Source organism: Stenella coeruleoalba (assembly GCF_951394435.1).
Source record: "Stenella coeruleoalba genome assembly, chromosome: 3".
Taxonomy (NCBI): Eukaryota; Metazoa; Chordata; class Mammalia; order Artiodactyla; family Delphinidae; genus Stenella; species Stenella coeruleoalba.
The window spans coordinates 147568345-147587734 of record NC_137148.1 but is presented as its reverse complement, the minus strand read 5'-3'; the positions used below and the strand labels follow the sequence as shown (position 1 = coordinate 147587734).

The 19390-nt window shown below is 39.6% G+C and overlaps 1 protein-coding gene across 5 annotated transcripts in view; it reads left to right on the top strand.

Annotated features, from left to right (window-relative positions):
- The first annotated feature begins 1553 nt into the window (after positions 1–1553).
- Positions 1554–19390, top strand: part of UBTD2 (ubiquitin domain containing 2) — a 28891-nt gene continuing 11054 nt past the window's right edge. For all 5 annotated transcript variants that reach the window (XR_013827403.1, XR_013827404.1, XR_013827405.1 and 2 more), the window contains exons 1-2: positions 1554–2450; positions 4950–5186. Coding sequence is in view for 1 of the 5 variants with exons in the window: in XM_079915353.1 (XP_079771479.1) it covers positions 2240–2450; positions 4950–5186 (448 nt within the window). In the remaining 4 variants the exon portion in view is untranslated. The remainder of the gene's footprint in view (positions 2451–4949; positions 5187–19390) is intronic.

The window sequence follows — 19390 nt, the reverse complement described above, 5'->3', positions numbered from 1 at the left end:
CCATTGGTCATAATGAAGCCCGTGAAAGATGGATGAGTGATACTAGAAAAACAGCTCAACACATGCTTTATTTTGAGTGAACCTTCATAATTGATTTGGTTTGTAAAAGAAAACATACTTCTCAGCTCTGGTAAGACATGGAGTGCTATAATGCAAAGAGAGCTTTGGCCTTTGAATCTAGTCATCTGGGTTCTAGTCTTGGCTCTTTTTGACCTTGAGCAAGTCATTTATCCTCGTTAGGTCTTCTGTCAAATAGTAAGGTTGCTCAAACCATCTAAGGTCTCTTCCACCTCTAAATTCTCAGACAGTAGAGCAGATATGGGTTTGGTATTGACTGTTGGCATGTTGATGCTCATATTTTAGGCATTTTAAGCCCCATATCCCTATTTTTATTTTGGCAGTTAGTTGCCTTAGGGAATATATGTATGCGTATGTGTATATATAGTGTATTCTAAATTTACGTGAGAATAAAATATTTTACAACTATCCTTTTAAGCTAGCACAATCTGTTACAGAAGGGTTCTGTAGGATCTATTCTTAACTCTTGAAGTGACAGAAAAATTTCCCTTTCATTTTCACGAGTTTAAGACTCTATAATCAATCTAAAATAGGTGCGTTATCCGAGTTCTATTCCGTGTTGCTTTAAAGTCTTCAGAATTCTTCTGAACAACATTTTTCCCTTTGATTGTGATCTTTTTAAATATTCAGGTTTTTTTTACCTGAATGTTGTGTTAGGAAAACTCTTTGAGTTTTCAGTCTGTTAAAGCTATTATTTCTTGAGTCATATTGTGATATCTACAGTACCTGTGCATTAATGGCCTCTCCTTACTTCATTTGAAGAGTCCCGATATTAAATCAGTTTTCAAAAGAGGAACCAAAGGCAGGAAAACAATTACAAACATACTTCACTTCAGAGATCATTGTTTTTTACCAATAAAATGTCAAAATGAGTTGCAAAAAGCATTCAGTTGTGGAGTAAAAATATTTAAGATTGTGTTTCTTATCGATATTTAGCTCTGAGAAGCAAATCTTTCTTGGGGTTTTTACATGTTAGATCTATTTGTTTGTCACATCTTTGGGAAGAAATGTTGAAAGGTTACAAGGAAAGAGAAGATAAGGCGTAGATGAATGTTATCAAGAGGCTTCTGAGAAGGGTGAGTTTTTGGCAAAGTTTTGAAAGTAAATGTGTATTGATAGGGAAAAAAGGGTGTTTTCTGAAATAACTTAGTTTTTTTTAAAAAAAATTAATTTCTTTATTAATCTTTTGTTTCTTTTTTTCGGTAAGGAAAAATTAAGGAAGGTACTTTGTTTTATGGTCTCAGAATGTCAGGTTCTGTTCAGAAATCATGAAAAGAAAAAAGACTTAGCCTGTATATTTTTGCAAAAATGTTTGAAGATTTAAAAATTCATATATACTTCCAAAGTTATTTTTATTTAACAAGCACTTACTGTAGTTTTATTATATATCTATCATTATTGTAAGTGCTATACAGTGTTAATTTATTAAATCCTCATAACAACCCTAAATGTTTTCATGAAGATAAATATTTCAGGATGATAGTTTAAATGCTTTTGCTAAATTTTCATGTTTTTCCCCAGTTTATTTAACAAAAGTAATAACTTAGACGATAAACCACATTTAGTTTAACACGAAACTTTTCTTTTTTTTTTTTTGCGGCACGCGGGCCTCTCATTGTTGTGGCCTCTCCTGTTGCGGAGCACAGGCTCCGGACGCACGGGCTCAGCAGCCATGGCTCACGGGCCTAGCCGCTCCGCGGCATGTGGGATCTTCCCGGACCGGGGCACGAACCCGCGTCCCCTGCATTGGCAGGCGGACTCTCAACCACTGCGCCACCAGGGAAGCCCTAACATGAAGCTTTTAACCTCATATTTTGTAGTGAAAATTCTGTACTGCTTAGTGGTTTCATTAAAATATTTTATGTTGCAAAGATTTAAGTATTTTTTTTAATATTTATTTATTTGGTTGTGCTGGGTTTTAGCTGTGGCACGTGGGCTCCTTAGTTGCGGCATGCATGTGGGATCTAGTTCCCTGACCAGGGCTCGAACCTGGGCTCCCTGCACTGGAAGCACAGAGTCCTAACCAATGTGCCACCAGGGAAATCCCAAGACTTAAGTATTTTTATAGTGGACATTTGATAGGCAGATATTCTCCATTACAGATGTTTGTGATATAGGGAAAGCAGAGACCTAGGCGGAAGTAAAAGTAAGCTTTACTTACATGTCACAAGCATTCATTTTGTCTTATTTACTTTTACACAAAGTAATTACTTTGGAACTGTTGACAGCATACAGATTTGAAAATGCATTTAGAGTAATGATTATCCCTAAGCAGCATAATGTATCATTTATACTTTTTTTAAAAAAATTTATTTATTTAGTTTTGGCTGCGTTGGATCTTCGTTGCTGCACGCGGGCTTTCTCTAGTTGCGGTGAGTGGGGGCTGCTCTTCGTTGTGGTGCACGGGCTTCTCATTGCGGTGGCTTTTCTTGTTGCTGAGCATGGGCTCTAGGTGCACGGGTTTCAGTAGTTGTGGCACGTGGGCTCAGTAGTTGTGACTCGCGGGCTCTAGAGCGCCGGCTCAGCAGTTGTGGCGCATGGGCTTAGTTGTTCCGCGGCACTTGGAATCTTCCCGGACCAGGGCTCGGACCCGTGTCCCCTGCATTGGCAGGCGGATTCTTAAGCACTGTGCCACCAGGGAAGTCCCATTTATACTTTTTATTTGACTTTATTCTTATGCCTTCTACAGGTGAGGGGAGATAAAATAAAGCTGTCATATTTGTAAGGAAGGTGCTTTTACTTTTTCCAAAGTATCTTCTACCTTTACTGTGAGCTAGTTTTTCTGTTGGGTTCTTCTCTTTGAGGACCTTTCAGTTTCCTTTGCTTAAGTACCGAGATCGTGGAGGTTTTGTTGTTGTCTTTGCCTTTGCGTTGCGATTCTCCCACAATTACAGTTATATCAACTTTCTCTCTGGTACACTTAATACATATGACAGACAATTAGACAATAGACAATTGTCTAATAGACATTAGACAATTCTCTGGAACTCTTCAAGTAGACATGAAATTTTATTCAAATAGGTATTTATTTGAGTATTGAATTAGCTACCTATTCAAATAGGTATCTACTTGTGATGTCTTATCTTCCACTCCCTGCTCAGTAAACTAATAGTGAATGTTGTCTCTAAACTGTTTCTGACTCATCTAAAGGTTAATATAGCAGAAAATAAAATTTACCTTTAATTTTACCTTGGTGGTGGAATCAGTAGGGGGTGGAATGTGATTATCTGACATATTCTGAACAACTTTGGGTGTTCTGAAGGTGAGGGGATGAGGCCTGATGTGCTGCCTTGAAATGAGGTGGCCAGATTGGGTGAAGAGAGCATGGTTTACTCCAAGTGTCAGACCAGATACACTTTGCAGCATGAATTGGTCCCGTCATCTTGAAATATAGCCTGGTATAGGATGTAGAGATTGCCTAGGGGCTAGAGTTATTTTGTTTTATTTCTGTTATGAATAACTCAAATTTCATCTGACCCTGGGCCAGTGAGGGAATGGTTGATATCAGGGATTCTTTAGAACCATTTTGAGAGTAATTTCTTTTAAATTAGTATTCTTCCTGCAATTAAATATAGAACATTGAATTTTGATATACACCCTCTCCCTCCTACCCACTCTGTCATTTATTTCACACCCACTCTTACCCAACACTCCATGGAGCTTCAGTTTTCTTTTTACCTGTTCTTCTGTTTAACCATTTCTCATCTGTGGCTCTGTGTAAAATAAGAATGTCTCTGTATGTCAGTATGAGATCAGTGGTCATATGCCAGGTAAGTATCTGGGTGCAAAGAAGCTGCATCAGACTCGTTATAGCACTACTACTACATTCTCTAAGGAGCCACGCTGCCACTTAGAGCAAAAAAGGAGTGGACTCTTACCCTCTTTTTTCTTCTCCTCTTGGATTAAAACTAGAGTAGGGTGTTGTAGTTCTTCTCCTTGTGGTTGGGCACTTCTCCTTTGGCCTAGTATCAAGGATCGCCTGTTCCAATCCTGGTCCCTCTAAAGAGTAAAGCACTACCTCTCGCCCTCATCCCTTTCTAAATTAGCTTCTATATTTGAGTTTCAGGGAAAGATACTTACAGTTCCTTAGACTCATGTCCAGAACAGGGTGCTAGAGGAAGCTTTTCTATGATCAGGTTTCCTTGTGGATCTGGTGGTTTGGCTGTTCTTCCTTTGGATACCACAAAGTAGTCTTTTCCCTCTTTGAGATTTCTCAGTTCCTGCTTTCCGGCTTCATATGTTCAAGGGTCCTGAGATTCAAGGACCCTTGGACATATGCCATTTGGTTTCTCCTAGTATCTCACCTCTCTTTTATGCTATCCTTTGACTCTTTTTAAATTCTGCCACTGCTGTCTGATGGAACACTTACTACGATTTTTCTAGATAATTTAAAAAATTCTCAGGCTTCCCTGGTGGTGCAGTGGTTGAGAGTCCGCCTGCCGATGCAGGGGACACGGGTTCGTGCCCCGGTCCGGGAGGATCCCACATGCCGCGGAGCGGCTGGGCCCATGAGCCATGGCCGCTGAGCCTGCGCGCCTGGAGCCTGTGCTCCGCAACGGGAGAGGCCACAACAGTGAGAGACCCGTGTACCGCAAAAAACAAACAAAAATTCTCCTTTGGAGAAGGCACTGAATGGAAAAGAGCTACTAACTTGTCACTGGAAGATTTGAGTAGAGCTACCTAATATCTCCATTTGCTCTTGTGGATCTAAAATAAAATAGGTTAAGGGAATTCAGAATGCAAGAGTTAGCTAGTGGGCCAACTTTCCAGCTATAATTTTGATGAAAGAACCAAAGAAGATGGCCAGATAGCTATTAAAACATCTTTTATAAATTTTGGTTTTGATGTCAGCCTTTTATTTTTCTTCTCAGTCGCTTTAGGTCGTAACCAGCCTTTGAAAAAGGAGAAACCCAAATGGAAAAGTGATTATCCCATGACAGATGGACAACTACGCAGCAAGAGAGATGAATTTTGGGATACTGCACCAGCTTTTGAAGGCCGTAAAGAGATTTGGGATGCCTTGAAGGCTGCAGCACATGCTTTTGAAAACAATGATCATGAACTGGCACAGGCAATCATTGATGGTGCGAACATAACGTTACCACATGGTAGGTTTGGTTGTTGTCAAGGACAAAGTGGAACATCATCAGCTCCTTTCTAATGGCAAGAAACCAAATGGGAAGTGTTCATTTTCCTGCTATGCATTATTCTAAATTTTTTTTTTTTTAATGTAGCAAAGAGGAACATTCCTCTTTGCTTCTTGTATATCTTTTAGCTGGAGATGGGTTTACTCTGTGTGTGTGTGTATGTGTATTTTTTAATATCAAGAAAGAGAACACTTGATAAACCTGTATTTTCTAACTTCCGTCTAATCTAGTTCTCCATCAAGGCCTGCCCCCGGCCCCAATCTTCTAGAGCTTCTAGTTCACTGGTTTCCTGCTAGCACTAGAGAGGTAGTCTCAAGTTTAGATCTCAGAAGCCATGGAGACCCAGTGGACACACCTTTAGTCATTATCCTTTCTCATTAAGTCTGTTTTTAACATAATGAGCAAACCTAAACTTAGAAGTGAGTCTCACATATTCTTAAGGACAGTTTTCTATGACTGTATCCCTGAGCTTTATTAGAAACCTCTCTCCTTTGCTTAGGAATGTGACTCTAACGACCACCATAAGCTTTGAATGTTTCCAGGGACACATGTATGCTGGATGCATGCATATCCTCATGTTTAGTCTCCTTGATTAGAAACAAAAAAGTTTCATGCTATACTAAGATTTAGATGTTAATTTTACAGTATATTATATTCTTGTTCTGTTGATTACTATATTTATAAATTGACTTTTCAGTTTTTAAAGTTAATATTTTTCTAAGTTGTCTGTTTAGGTCCGATATAATCCTATATTTCGTTGAATAGTTTTCTATTTATTATTATACTCTCATTGTTTAGTTTGCAGTATCTTCCTTTTTTTTCTTTTCTTCTTTCCTTTCTTTTTCTCCCCCCATGGGAATTTTTAGTAAAAGGTGAAAGATTCATACGATCTGAAGAGAAACACAAGTATCGTTCAGTATCTTACTTTGTCTACATTTTCAGAGGAACAGTGCTTTTCACTGTTTAATCATCGGCTTTGACTCTTTGTCAAATAAAAGGTATTTAACTTAGTATCCTTTCCAGTGTTCCAAATCTCCATTAATTTTCCGAATTAATTGTGCTTCCAAGAAACTTTTAAAAATATATATTCCATAGCTGTTCTGTTCTTTAGTAGTAAAACCTTATTAGGATGGGCTTGGGTTAATAACATTGAGCACCCTATATATATAGATCACTATATATAGATCACTTTTTCTACGCAGGTGTAAAAATAATCCGTCCTACATTTGAAAAATTTATAATAGAATGCAGTTTTAGTATGACTCTTTAGTCCCTATTTTCATGGATAGTCTCTGAATTCTTTACTTCTTACATGACTGGAGTGGACATCACCTTGTTCCATTACCTTTCTTAGTTCTATAATTTGTCTTCAAATACTACCTTTATATAATATAAAGGGAAGGGCCTTCCTTTACAGTTAGTTTTATCATCCATCTCTTTTTACTGCTTACATCCTATATTTTAAAAGCAGAATATATTGGTATCTGTACAGGCCCGCGAGTGGGGTGGGGAAGGTGTTTATCTGTGATTTAGGAGCCCAAGGCCCAGAACCTTGGAACTTTGACTTCCTTACTTTGTACCTGTCATAGTTACCTATGGGAAAATCTAATTTTGTTCTGTTAATTATGGCCTTGTTTACAAGTTCATGGAGGCATAACAGCTCTGTTACATTTAAGGTAGGGACCTATGCATATCCTATTAGAAACGGGCTCAGATCTCTAAAAACTCAAGTCCCTCATTTCTGTTTATCTGTGTGAACCGCAAAGTAATGATCCTGGCAGCCCCACCAACCGACTGGGGAGAATTCTTAGATATTTGAGAATATTGGATGAGCCTCAACTCGTCCCCTCTATGTTTAAGGAATATTTTCTGCTTTAGCATGAAAGAATCAAATTGACTTTCCTCAAGCTTTCCTCTTTGAAAGCTGTGTAATAACTTTATGTGTATTAATATTATTGTCATTGGTACCCTTGATTGATTTCCCTTGTTCGTATCTGAAACTTACCAATAATGTTTCTTGGGTGGACTTTTGAATTATATTTCGTCAGGTACTCTAACTCACCATTAGTTTATAACTTAGCTATTTAGTTACATGTTTTTACCTACACCTCACTGGTATTGGTGAAATCCCTTCCATCTTTTAGGTGTAATTACGTAATTGAAATTTTACTTTGGATACATTTTGTTGTATTAAACCCTAACCATCCCAAAGTACTTCATATTTTGAGTTTAAAATATTGCATAGGCTTTAGCTCTTGTTTAGCTGGCTTTGGTATCAGACCTAGCCTTACTTCCTGCCTCTACTGTATTACTTATAGCTATGTGCCTTTGGGCAAATTGCTTCTTTTCTGTAAGCTTCATTTCTCTCATCTGTAAAATATGGATTGTAAGTACCTACATTGTAGGGTGGTCGTATTGATTAAATGTGATTATAAAACATGTAAATTGCTTATCATAGTCCAAAAAACACTTAATGAATAGTAGTGCTGATGATTGTATCTTTTTTTTTGAATTTTATTTATTTTTTTATACAGCAGGTTCTCATTAGTTATCCATTTTATACATATTAGTGTATACATGTCAATCCCAATCTCCCAGTTCATCCCACCACCACCGCCCACCCACCACTTTCCCCCCTTGGTGTCCATATGTCTGTTCTCTACATCTGTGCCTGAATTTCTGCCCTGCAAACCGGTTCATCTGTACCATTTTTCTAGGTTCCACATATATGCGTTAATATACGATATTTGTTTTTCTCTTTCTGACTTAACTTCACTCTGTATGACAGTCTCTAGATCCATCCATGTCTCTACAAATGACCCAGTTTCGTTCCTTTTTATGGCTGAGTAATATTCCATTGTATACATGTACCGCATCTTCTTTATCCATTCGTCTGTTGATGGGCATTTAGGTTGCTTCCATGTCCTGGCTATTGTAAATAGTGCTGCAGTGAACATTGGGGTGCATGTGTCTTTTTGAATTATGGTTTTCTCTGGGTATATGCCCAGTAGTGGGATTCCTGGGTCATATGGTAATTCTATTTTTAGTTTTTTAAGGACCCTCCATACTGTTTTCCATAGTGGCTGTATCAATTTACCTTCCTACCAACAGTGCAAGAGGATTCCCTTTTCTCCACACCCTCTCCAGCATTTGTTGTTTGTAGATTTTCTGATGATGCCCATTCTGACCGGTGTGAGGGGCGTTTCTTTCTCTCTTCTCCTTCTGGGACCCACATAATGCGAATGTTGTTATGTTTAATGTTGTCCCAGAGGTCTCTTAGGCTGTCTTCATTTCTTTTCATTCTTTTTTCTTTATTCTGTTCCGCAGCAGTGAATTCCACCATTCTGTCTTCCAGGTCATTTATCCGTTTTTCTGCCTCAGTTATTCTGCTATTGATTCCTTCTAGTATATTTTTCATTTCAGTTATTGTATTGTACATCTCTGTTTGTTTGTTCTTTAATTCTTCTAGGTCTTTGTTAAACATTCCTTGCATATTCTCGATCTTTGCCTCCATTCTTTTTCCGAGGTCCTGGATCATCTTCACTATCATTATTCTGAATTCTTTTTCTGGAAGGTTGCCTATCTCCACTTCATTTAGTTGTTTTTCTGGGGTTTTATCTTGTTCCTTCATCTGGTACATAGCCCTTTGTCTTTTCATCTCGTCTATCTTTCTGTGAATGTGGTTTTAGTTCCACAGGCTGCAGGATTGTAGTTCTTCTTGTCTCTGCTGTCTGCCCTCTCAAGGATTGTATTTCTTGAACTCTGACATTAACAAGTAAATTCCTTGCACCTAAATTATAGATTTCAGTCATTTTCTGGATGTACTGTCTACTGGTAACATCTTTCTTTGGCTTTTGGAATACCCTTCTTTTGGGCATATGCCTAATGGAATTTTGAGGTTATGTTCATTCAATAGCGACAATAGTGGCAGATTTATTTATTTATTTATTTAAAATTTTTATTTTATTTATTTAGTTTTGGCTGTGTTTGGTCTTTGTTGCCGTGTGCGGGCTTTCTCTAGTTGTGGTGAGCGGGCTTCTCATTGCGGTGGCTTCTCTTGTTGCAGAGCATGGGCTCTAGGCACCCAGGCTTCAGCAGTTGTGGCTTGTGGGCTCTACAGCGCAAGTTCAGTAGTTGTGGCGCATGGGCTTAGCTGCTCCGCGGCATGTGGGATCTTCCCAGACCAGGGCTCGAACCCGTGTCCCCTGCCTTGGCAGGCAGATCCTTAACCACTGTGCCACCAGGGAAGCGCAGTAGTAGATTTATTAATTAGACACCTAGCAGTGAGGACATTGTTAGTTTAGCATCATCTCACACCTGATCCATGCCCATCCCCTTCATCTCCGTCTGTCAGTATTACCCATAAGATTACTGAACTAATCATAGATTGACAGCCTGAAGAGATCCTAGGATATACACTGCTTTCTAAGTTTTCTTCCAAAGATCTCCTTTTTTGTTTTCATCTCATCCTCTCTTCTCTTCCCATAATCTTTTTGTTATCTCAACCTTATTCATATTATCTTCCTAGTATAAATATTATATATAAAGTTCTTTAAAGCTTGAAAACCATATGAAAATGTCTTTGTAAATGTTGTTTGTATCTGTGTTGTCTGTTATTTTAGATTGTATACTCAAAGTAAGCAAGGATTATGCCCTTTTTGATTTAAATTGTATTTAGTGTCTGTTTTATGCATAAAAATTATGTATTTGTCAATGGCCTTTTTTCTTGTGATGATAGTTACCTTTTCTGTTGTTTCAAGGAAACAACAAAAAACCCTTTTCCCCATATTTTCTCTTTCTTTTCTTTCTCTTATAGTGGTTCCCTTGATAATTAATGTGTTTTATCTTAATTCCAGTCAGCAGGTCATATTTATTGTATTCCTGCCTGTCCAAGCACAAAATAATTCTGTGCTCTTTAATTATCTTCCTCTATTAATATCTGTGAGAAGTCTTTAGTTTGTTATTCTCAAATGGCAGTAGGGATTTTTAAGAGGGAAGTTGGTGTCATAACTACCTGGGGATTTTACATATGAATGTATATTTTCACTTTGGAAATTATGACTCAGGTAGAGGATAATATGGACATGTGTAATAGTGTACTATTGTGGAAAAAGCTCCCTCCGTGATTCTAATGTCTGCTACTTCTTTTCCACAGCCTCCCCATCCTAGAAGAGCTTTAGTTTTCATTATTTACACAGCATTTTTTACTCATGGTCTTAAATTTCTTAAAGAGCTTATTTCCTTTTTCTAATTGAGTGCTATTTTGTCACTACCTAAAATTACTAAAAACATTCCTAAATACAGTGTTTTGCCTGTGAAACCAGCTTATAGATTAAATGGCATGCCCAAATTAGCATAAACATGGTGAAAAGAAGGTGGTTTTTATTTTCATATTTCACAGAGTCTGGTTCATAGTGGCTATTCAGATATTTTCGGTGAGAGCTCGTTCAGAAACAGTATCTGTTTATCTGGTAAAGAGGAGGATTTAATGCTTTTTTAAAATTATTATTCAGAAGATTTAAAAAGATTTTTAAAATTGCCTACTCCTTTCCCTACCTTCCAATTTTCTAGAAAGGTTGTTGTTTATTTCTTTAGCATCTACAATTAATGTGTTTTCCATCTCTTTGCAATTCACGTGTAAAAGCTCCCTTCTTAATCTTCCCTGTATAGGAGGAGTAGCTGCTCACTATTACCCATTCAGTTGGACTTTTTTTTTTTTTTTTTTGCGGTACGCGGGCCTCTCACTGCTGTGGCCTCTCCCGTTGTGGAGCACAGGCTCCGGACGCGCAGGCTCAGCGGCCATGGCTCACGGGCCCAGCCGCTCTGCGGCATGTGGGATCTTCCCGGAGCGCGGCACGAACCCGTGTCCCCTGCATCAGCAGGCGGACTCTGAACCACTGCGCCACCAGGGAAGCCCTCAGTTGGACTTTTGAAGGCCATTTTCTTTTGTCCTTTCTCATTCTTCAGGATATGCGAGGTAGAAAATAGTAATTCTTGAAAAACCTTTATTTTTTAGTCACCTTCAAAATACAGGTGGGAAAGGAGTTGCCCAGAATTTTTTTTTCTTTTTCCTGGTCTTTCTTATCTCAGAATATATCAAATGTGAATAAATTAAATTATGTATAATGCAGTTTAAGTTGTTTAAAACTAAGGCACTTATAAATAGCATAAATAGAGCATTTCTGTGTATAGGAAGCCAACATGATGATAAGAACTCCTGGTCTGAGAATCAGAAATAATAAAATACTATCAGTTCATGTTTTGAATTGATGTTATTTAATTCTCATGCCTGTGATAATCACCTACAACAGTCCCCATTTTAAACAGATGAGAAAACTGAAGCACAGGGAAGTTACATTATTTTTCCGAGGTAGAAGTCATGAAATTGGGTTTTGAACTCAAGTCCTAGATCTAACGGTAACTAAAGCAACTAAGTTACAGGGTCAAGACATTTCATCTGTGTTTTCTGTAAAGTTACTACATGAGTAATTTTCAATGTTAATTCCATGTGTACCAGTTTAGGTCTCTCCCACACTATATAGAATACTTTATTTTTTTATAAATTTATTTATTTTATTTGTTTATCTTTGGCTACATTGGATCTTCGCTGCTACTTGCAGGCTATCTCTAGTTGCAGTGAGCCGGTGCTACTCTTCGTTGCGGTGTGCGTGCTTCTCATTGCGGTGGCTTCTCTTGTTGCGGAGCCCAGGCTCTAGGCGCACAGGCTTCAGCAGTTGTGGCTTGCAGGCTCTAGAGCGCAGGCTCAGTAGTTGTGGTGCATGTGCTTAGTTGCTCCATGGCATGTGGGATCTTCCCGGACCAGGGCTTGAACCCGTGTCCCCTGCATTGGCAGGCGGATTCTTAACCACTGCGCCGCCAGGGAAGTCCCTAGAATACTTTAAAATGATATACTTCTATTAATACTAAAGAGAAACAAGTGAATTCTCTCAGACATGGACAGATAGGAAATGCATATGTGTAGGCCTTGTTTCTCTTTCCTTTAAGTGTGTTAGACGCCCATTCAGAAGCAAGCCATGGGGCTTCCCCGGTGGTGCAGTGGTTAAGAATCCGCCTGCCAATGCAGGGGACACGGCTTCGAGCCCTGGTCTGGGAAGATCCCACATGCTGCGGAGCAGCTAAGTCCGTGCGCCACAACTACTGAGCCTACGCTCTAGAGCCTGCGAGCCACAACTCCTGAAGCCCGGGCGCTTAGAGCCTGTGCTCTGCAACAAGAGAAGCCACCGCAAGAAGCCCGTACACCGAGACGAAGAGTAGCCCCCGCTCACCACAACTAGAGAAAGCCCGCACACAGCAACGAAGACCCAACGCAGCCAAAAATAAATAAATAAAATAAATTAATTAAAAAAAGAAAAAGCAAGCCATGAATTCTGATTCCTTTAAAGGTCCCTATAAGAATTTGTCATTTAATAAACTTAATTCATGAACATAAAGCTTAAGAACGAAAGCATGAAAATTGTACATACATGAGAGACAGAGGATTTTTACCAGACTTGTGTTTAGAAATGAAATGGGGCCTTAATAAAGGATCTGATGACTGACTAATCATAAATTAAATGTTATATCCTTTTCCTCTCTCTATCCTCAACGAAACAAAAATGATTTGGAGTTACACAGTGTAGCTTTATCCACTCCTCGGCTGCTGTCACCCTTTTTCTTCAGGTAGAGCAGCAAAGGGCCTAAAATAGCTGAGGTGGGAGTTTGTCCCTGAGTCAGTAGGCTTGTCTCTGAAGAAGACCTCCTTTCTTTGCCATTCTGGGTGGTGGGGGTGGACGGAAAGCAGGGTTTCTGATGTGGTCCCAGGAAGTGTACTGCACCGACTTCCACTTCTGTAAAGCCAGGTCAGCTAAATAAACCAGTGCCTGAGTGCTGCTGGTCTGTTCCTCTGTTCCTTTTAAAGAGTTGGAATTAAAGATCAGTGTCCCATTAGAAATGTGGCCAAATGTTACACAAGCTCTTAATCATGGTCTAACCATCGTAAGACTTTGGTAATACATCCAAACTAAGCCACTTTTCACCTGTGCTTGCTAGAAGAGATGATAGACTTGGTACTTCTGAATCCCAGTCTTAATAGCTAATTTGGTGGAATGAGACAACTGAACCTGCTTCTCCTAAAGCCTATCAGACATAAGCTTAATATAATTCCCAGCAAAGTGTTTGCATGAGAGAGCCTGTAATTTGTTAGTCCTGAAAGACGGCTCATAACACCTGGATGAAGGGTAATTTCGATGGCCCTTTTGACATTATTGTGAGGTTTGTAAAGGACCCCATGAAGCATAAAGCAGTGGGCTCAAACATTATGAAACTTTGATCCTTTGTGATATTGCTATTGGTGAGCTCTCCTCCGTAAGTCTGGTTCTGAGATTTAAAACTTGTATGAGAAGGGAACTGACATTATATGTACTAGTCAATTTTGCATGTGTTTTATTATTTAATCCTTACAACTACTTTGTGAGGTAGATAGTAGGGTCCTTGAGGAAACAGACTGAATATGTCCAAGATTAGGATTCAAATTAAAATTTGGGTGTGATGGCTCCAAAACCACTGTTCCTTCTATCACATTTACTGCTTCTCCAGTCTTCTATTCCTCTGTCAGGCTCAACAGTGGGCTGCCTGAATCATAGGTCTAACCCACTCTTTCTTTCCTTCCCATTCTTTCTGTTACTTCAGTGTTCTTTTCCTTTTTAGCTGTGTCCAACTCACTTATGTGTTTAGGTCTTCTGTTGTCTTAGGAAGTCATGTTTTATGAAGAGTTCATGCGTTCTGGATCAGTTAGAAAAGTGAAGTCGAGAATAAAGATGTCTTTTCTCATCCTTGGAAGAAACCCCCAATGTGACAAAAGCCTTGCAGTTCTAGGATATTGCTTTCCTAATTTCTTAATTAATTTTGGGAGGACCGTTTTCTACATCAGATTGCTAGTATGTTTTAAATATTAAATGTTTTCAACTCTTTTGAGGTATATTGAAGAACACTAAACAGCACATATTTAAAGTGTATAGTTTGGTTAGCTTTGACATGTAAACACCCATGAAACCATCACTACAATCAAGGTAACATTTTAATATCCTCAAAAGTTTCCTTACATAAAAATTTATTTTTAACTTTTGCAGATTCGTTCATGTAGCTCTGCAAGTCTCACGTGGTAAAAATTTTAAGACTGAGCTGCAGTCTTGCAGGAGTGAACATAGAGGGAAAACCAGTGAGGCCTTCGAATGCTTAAAAAGACGTCTTTCTTTTTAACCTGAAAGCTACTTGAGAAAGAGTAAAGTGTTAGACGTTCTGGCATTTAGTAAAGCTATTTTTATTATTTGGTATATAATTTAGTCTTTATAAGTTTCTTGTGAAGTATTTTGAAGCCTAATTAAAAACAGCCATAGAAAAGTGTTGACCAAGGAAAATGGAACATCTGAGCCAGTCATCTAGATAGAAGATAAATAAAAACAACTTCAAAAAATTATGTATGGGGCTTCCCTGGGGGCGCAGTGGTTGAGAGTCCGCCTGCCGATGCAGGAGCACGGGTTCGTGCCCCGGTCCGGGAAGATCCCACATGCCGCGGAGCGGCTGGGCCCGTGAGCCATGGCCACTGAGCCTGCACGTCCGGAGCCTGTGCTCCGCAACGGGAGAGGCCACAGCAGTGAGAGGCCCGCGTACCGCAAAAAAAAAAAAAAAAAAAAAAAAAAATTATGTATGAAATCAGAACAGAAGGTAGTCTTGGCAGCGTTCTTCCTACCCTGGGGAGCTTTCAGGGGTTCCTGGTCTGCGGAAGCAGTGGCCTGGCAGTCATTTATCCCGGTGGCCATCTGTCTCTGCTAGGACTTGAGTGAGGCCTATAATGGGTTTTTGAGGAGACGGGGGAAAAAAAAGTGTACTTAGGTGAGCAATCTAAGCAAGCCTGGCTAGAATGTCTTTAGAACTAGTGAAGAATTATTAGATGAACTGCACCGTCAGTGGCCAGTGGGTGATGATTAAAAGCCTTTTGTAAATTGCATAATTAAACATAGCTAGGAGTGATTTTTGGAAACGTAAAAAAATCCTTATGTTATCAACTTTTAGAGTGGTTCCTTCCCTTCTTTGTTTAAATACAGTGTTTCTTTAAGCAAAACTCTCTTCTAACCATGCCCTGTTTTTTACACATTGCTCTCAAATATCATAGATGAGACAGTGATAGTAATAGGTCCATTTTGTCACTACATGTGGTGGCTTCGCAGCACTGAAACTTCTTAGTCAACACTTTCTTTTGCCTCATCTTCCAGATGCTTCTTTGACCTGTCACTGACATCACTGGCAAACGTATTGTTGGGCTGCATTTGGAGTGTTGGTTTCTTGCTCCTTGTGATTCACATTTGGTTCTTCATCCCTCTGGTATTTATCCTCTGCCTTTTTCCAAGCACATTTCTTCCTCTCCTTAACCATATCATTAACCTGGGAGTCTCGTAGAGCTGTCACAAGCCCTATAGCCTTATCCCTGTGTTACACATTGACTTCTTCAGGAATCAGATTATTTTACTGTGTTACTTAACTATCTCTGACCCTGGGCAAGCTACCTCTCTCTTCTTCAATTTTCCCATTTGTAAAATGAGTATGATAGACTTACCTTAGAGGGCTGTTGTGAGGATTAAGTGTTAATGTATGTAAAGTGCTTAGACAGAGCTAGTAAGCCCTCTTAAGTGTTTGCTTTTATGTTTAAACTTACACATTCGAGATTATTACTCTACAAACTGCTTTTACCCTTTTCCCAATATGCTTCTTCAGTTACCTTCAGTAACTCAATTGAAGTATCTCCCTGAACCTGAAGCAGTTAAGAATCCAAGCAGAGGGCTTCCCTGGTGGCGCAGTGGTTGAGAATCTGCCTGCCAGTGCAGGGGACATGGGTTCGATCCCTGGTCCAGGAAGACCCCACATGCCGCAGACAGCTAAGCCCGTGTGTCACAACTACTGAGCCAGCGCTCTAGAGCCTGCAAGCCACAACTACTGAGACTGTGTGCCACAACTACTGAAGCCTGCACGCCTAGAGCCTGTGCTCCGCAACAAGAGAAGCCACCGCAATGAGAAGCCTGCGCACCGCAACGAAGAGTAGCCTCCGCTTGCCACAACTAGACAAAGCCCGCGCGCAGCAACGAAGACCCAACGCAGCCAAAAATAAATACATAAATAAATAAATTAAAAACAAAAAAAGAATCCAAGCAGAGAATCTTGTAACCCTAAATTCTCTGTCACTCTTATTTCCTGGTTAGGTGATTCCTTTCCTAACCTATCATTAGGTCTTGCCCCTTACCACCAGTTCTCTCAGATCCATTTCTTTGCATTGTCAGTCAGCCAGTCATTTTAGCAGGGCCCCCTGATTCCAGTCAGTCACTCTCCCTTCATGCAAATAATAAAATAATCTTTAGGCTTTGTCTTCTCCACTAGCATAACCCTAGCACCTGAAACATTGCTTGGCGTATAGTAGGCACTCAATATTTGTTGGATGAATGACTCATGGACCTATATTAGCCACATGTACCTATACTAGCCTCCTCTAGAAATTTCCTAGGGTATTAAGTCTAAACTCCTGAACCCTCCTATCAGGATTTCACTATTGCTCTCTGTTTAGTAATTTCACACCATTGATTGTGTATTCCACCTCAGCAGAGCCACTTGTTATCCCCTACTTATCTTGTACTAATTCTTCTTTTAAAAAAATATTTATTTATTTGGTTGCACTGGGTCTTAGTTGCAGCAAGCGGGTTCCTTAGTTGTGGCTCGAGGGCTCCTCAGTTGTGGCATGCAAACTCTTAGTTGCAGCATGTGGGATCTAGTTCCCTGGCCAGGGATTGAACCGGGCCCCCTGCATTGGGAGCGTGGAGTCTTAACCACTGCACCACCAGGGAAGTCCCTCTTGTACTAATTCTTGTTTCCATATCATTCGTATTTCTTGGGATGCCCTACATTTGTATTCTGTGTCATGCCCAGAACACACTATTTCTACAGAATTTTTCCTTCTTGGCTCTACCAACTCTAGTCACATTTCTATTGTGTGATATCTCAGCTCCTATGTTTGATTTTCAGTGTCAATTTGTATTTAAATCTTTGGTGGGTATGCTGTGTCTGCTCACCTTGATTATAAGCTCCTGGGGGTCAAGGACAGTCTTGGCTCTCTTGTAACCTTCTCTACTTAGTGCCAGTGACACATCCTACACACTTCTAGGTGTTTAGTAACTGTTCATGCAGCAACTCTGGAACGCGAGAATTGTTTTCTAGTGATCTTTACGAAGTCCTAAAGAGATTGTGTGATTAGAGACCCTATTAGCAGAGCAGTTTTTTCTTTAATAAAGAGATATGGGGCCATAGAGTGGTGGAAGATTTAGGAGTATATTATTCAAAAGAGTTTGAGCCTGCAGAGGAGTCATTTTGCTCTGAATAGGTAATTTTGGGGTAATATTCAGCTCTGGGCTATATTGATTATTTTTATTGATACTTTATGATCCCAGATATTTAATTTGGGGATAGGGTAACCCATAAAACTGCAGCCTAAAAATGTAATTAAATGATGTTTGACTTCATGGCCTGAGTTCTTCCCCTATTTAGTTTTTTGTTTAATCTAAAACTAGAGCATATTTATGACTCAGATTACAGTATAGTTTGACTGGTAGGAGTGAGGAAAGGAATAAACCAGGAAACTTCATGTTAAATAAATTGCAAGTTACCCTTCCCCAAAATATTGGAATATGGGAGCTTCTAAGCAATAGAGTCTGGATAGCTGATTTCCAGCCTCGTAGATGGGAGGCTGCCTGAGCTAGAATAAGAAGATATGCCATCTTCAGCTGTACCTCTTCAATGGAGTTTTTATTCTCACCCATTTGAGTCTGAAAACTGAACCCCTGACTTGCTGGGCTGAAGGGCAGAAGGGGCAAGACTCAGCTTTCTATTGTCATGAAAGAGTGAGTATTCAGCTCTAGGAAGAGCCAGAGTGCCTGTTAAGACTGTACATTTGTTTTAAGCTTGGCATGCACTACTGTTTCAGCACTGCGCTAGAGGCTGCCATGGCACCTCTCGTCCTGGTTTCTAGGGAGGCTAAAAATATAGGCTGTCTTTCGGTCAAGACATTGTTCTGCCTGTAGTTTGACAGCTTTAGTTTGCACTTTTATTTTCTATCTCTTGTGGTGCATGAAGATGAAGCAGCATGTGCAAACCTGGAAATCACGTTAGAGGTCATTTTTATCCTGCCTCATTTTGCTAATTGAGAGAAGTATTACAGGTTAAAGAACATTGCTCAAGGTTGTACACCTAGTTAATAACAAGGCTGGGAATATCATCTTGGTCTCCTGATTCCAAAGGTAATGATTTAGAATGGTGCCTCTCTTAGAGAATGTTTTTCTAGCAGAACAGTTATGTAAATATATATGTTCTTGTTTCTATCAGGCTGACATTACTGATGCCCCAGTATCAATGGGATATATATCTGAAGGTATTTTCCTGAGAGATGATGAGTCTGTAGTGAACTCTCCACCTTCTCTTTGCTAGTTTTCCTAATGGTCAGCCCACCTGAAAGGCACTGAGGTTTCTTTGCCTTAGGACAAGGCTATATCAAGTATATAAACAGTGAAGTTTGCACAACTGACTATTTATAAATAATATTTATACTGCAGTGTGATGGTTACTAGTGTAGGGAATTGCTGGTGATCACAACTGGGCTTGAAGCATATCTATTTCTACAGTCATAGCAGTGTTCAGATTAGTGAATAACAGAGGCTGAACATTATTTTTAAATACAGAGGAAGGGGGAGATTCGCGTGTATTAATGCTTGGTGCCTGAGTTCTCACCCCAGCCCATCTTATGTAACTTAGAAAGCAGGCCCAGTTCAACCCTTGGTGGATTGGTGACTGTTCCAGTCTCATTTGGGATGCTTTGGATTTTCAGCCTATTGATGGAGATCAGTTTATTAAGTCATTTGTTCATTGGTAACCGTTTCTCAGTGTCCACGCCTCATATTCATTAGCCTGTGTATGAGTGTTCTGAATATGGTAGATATTTTTGGTTTTTATCCAAATTGATAATCAGCTGACATTAATGTTCCAGTTTGAGCAAAAGACACATTATGAATAACCTTAAAATAAAACATTCATTAAGTATGCTTTCAAGTTCCCCAAGGGAAGCTCTGGTAATT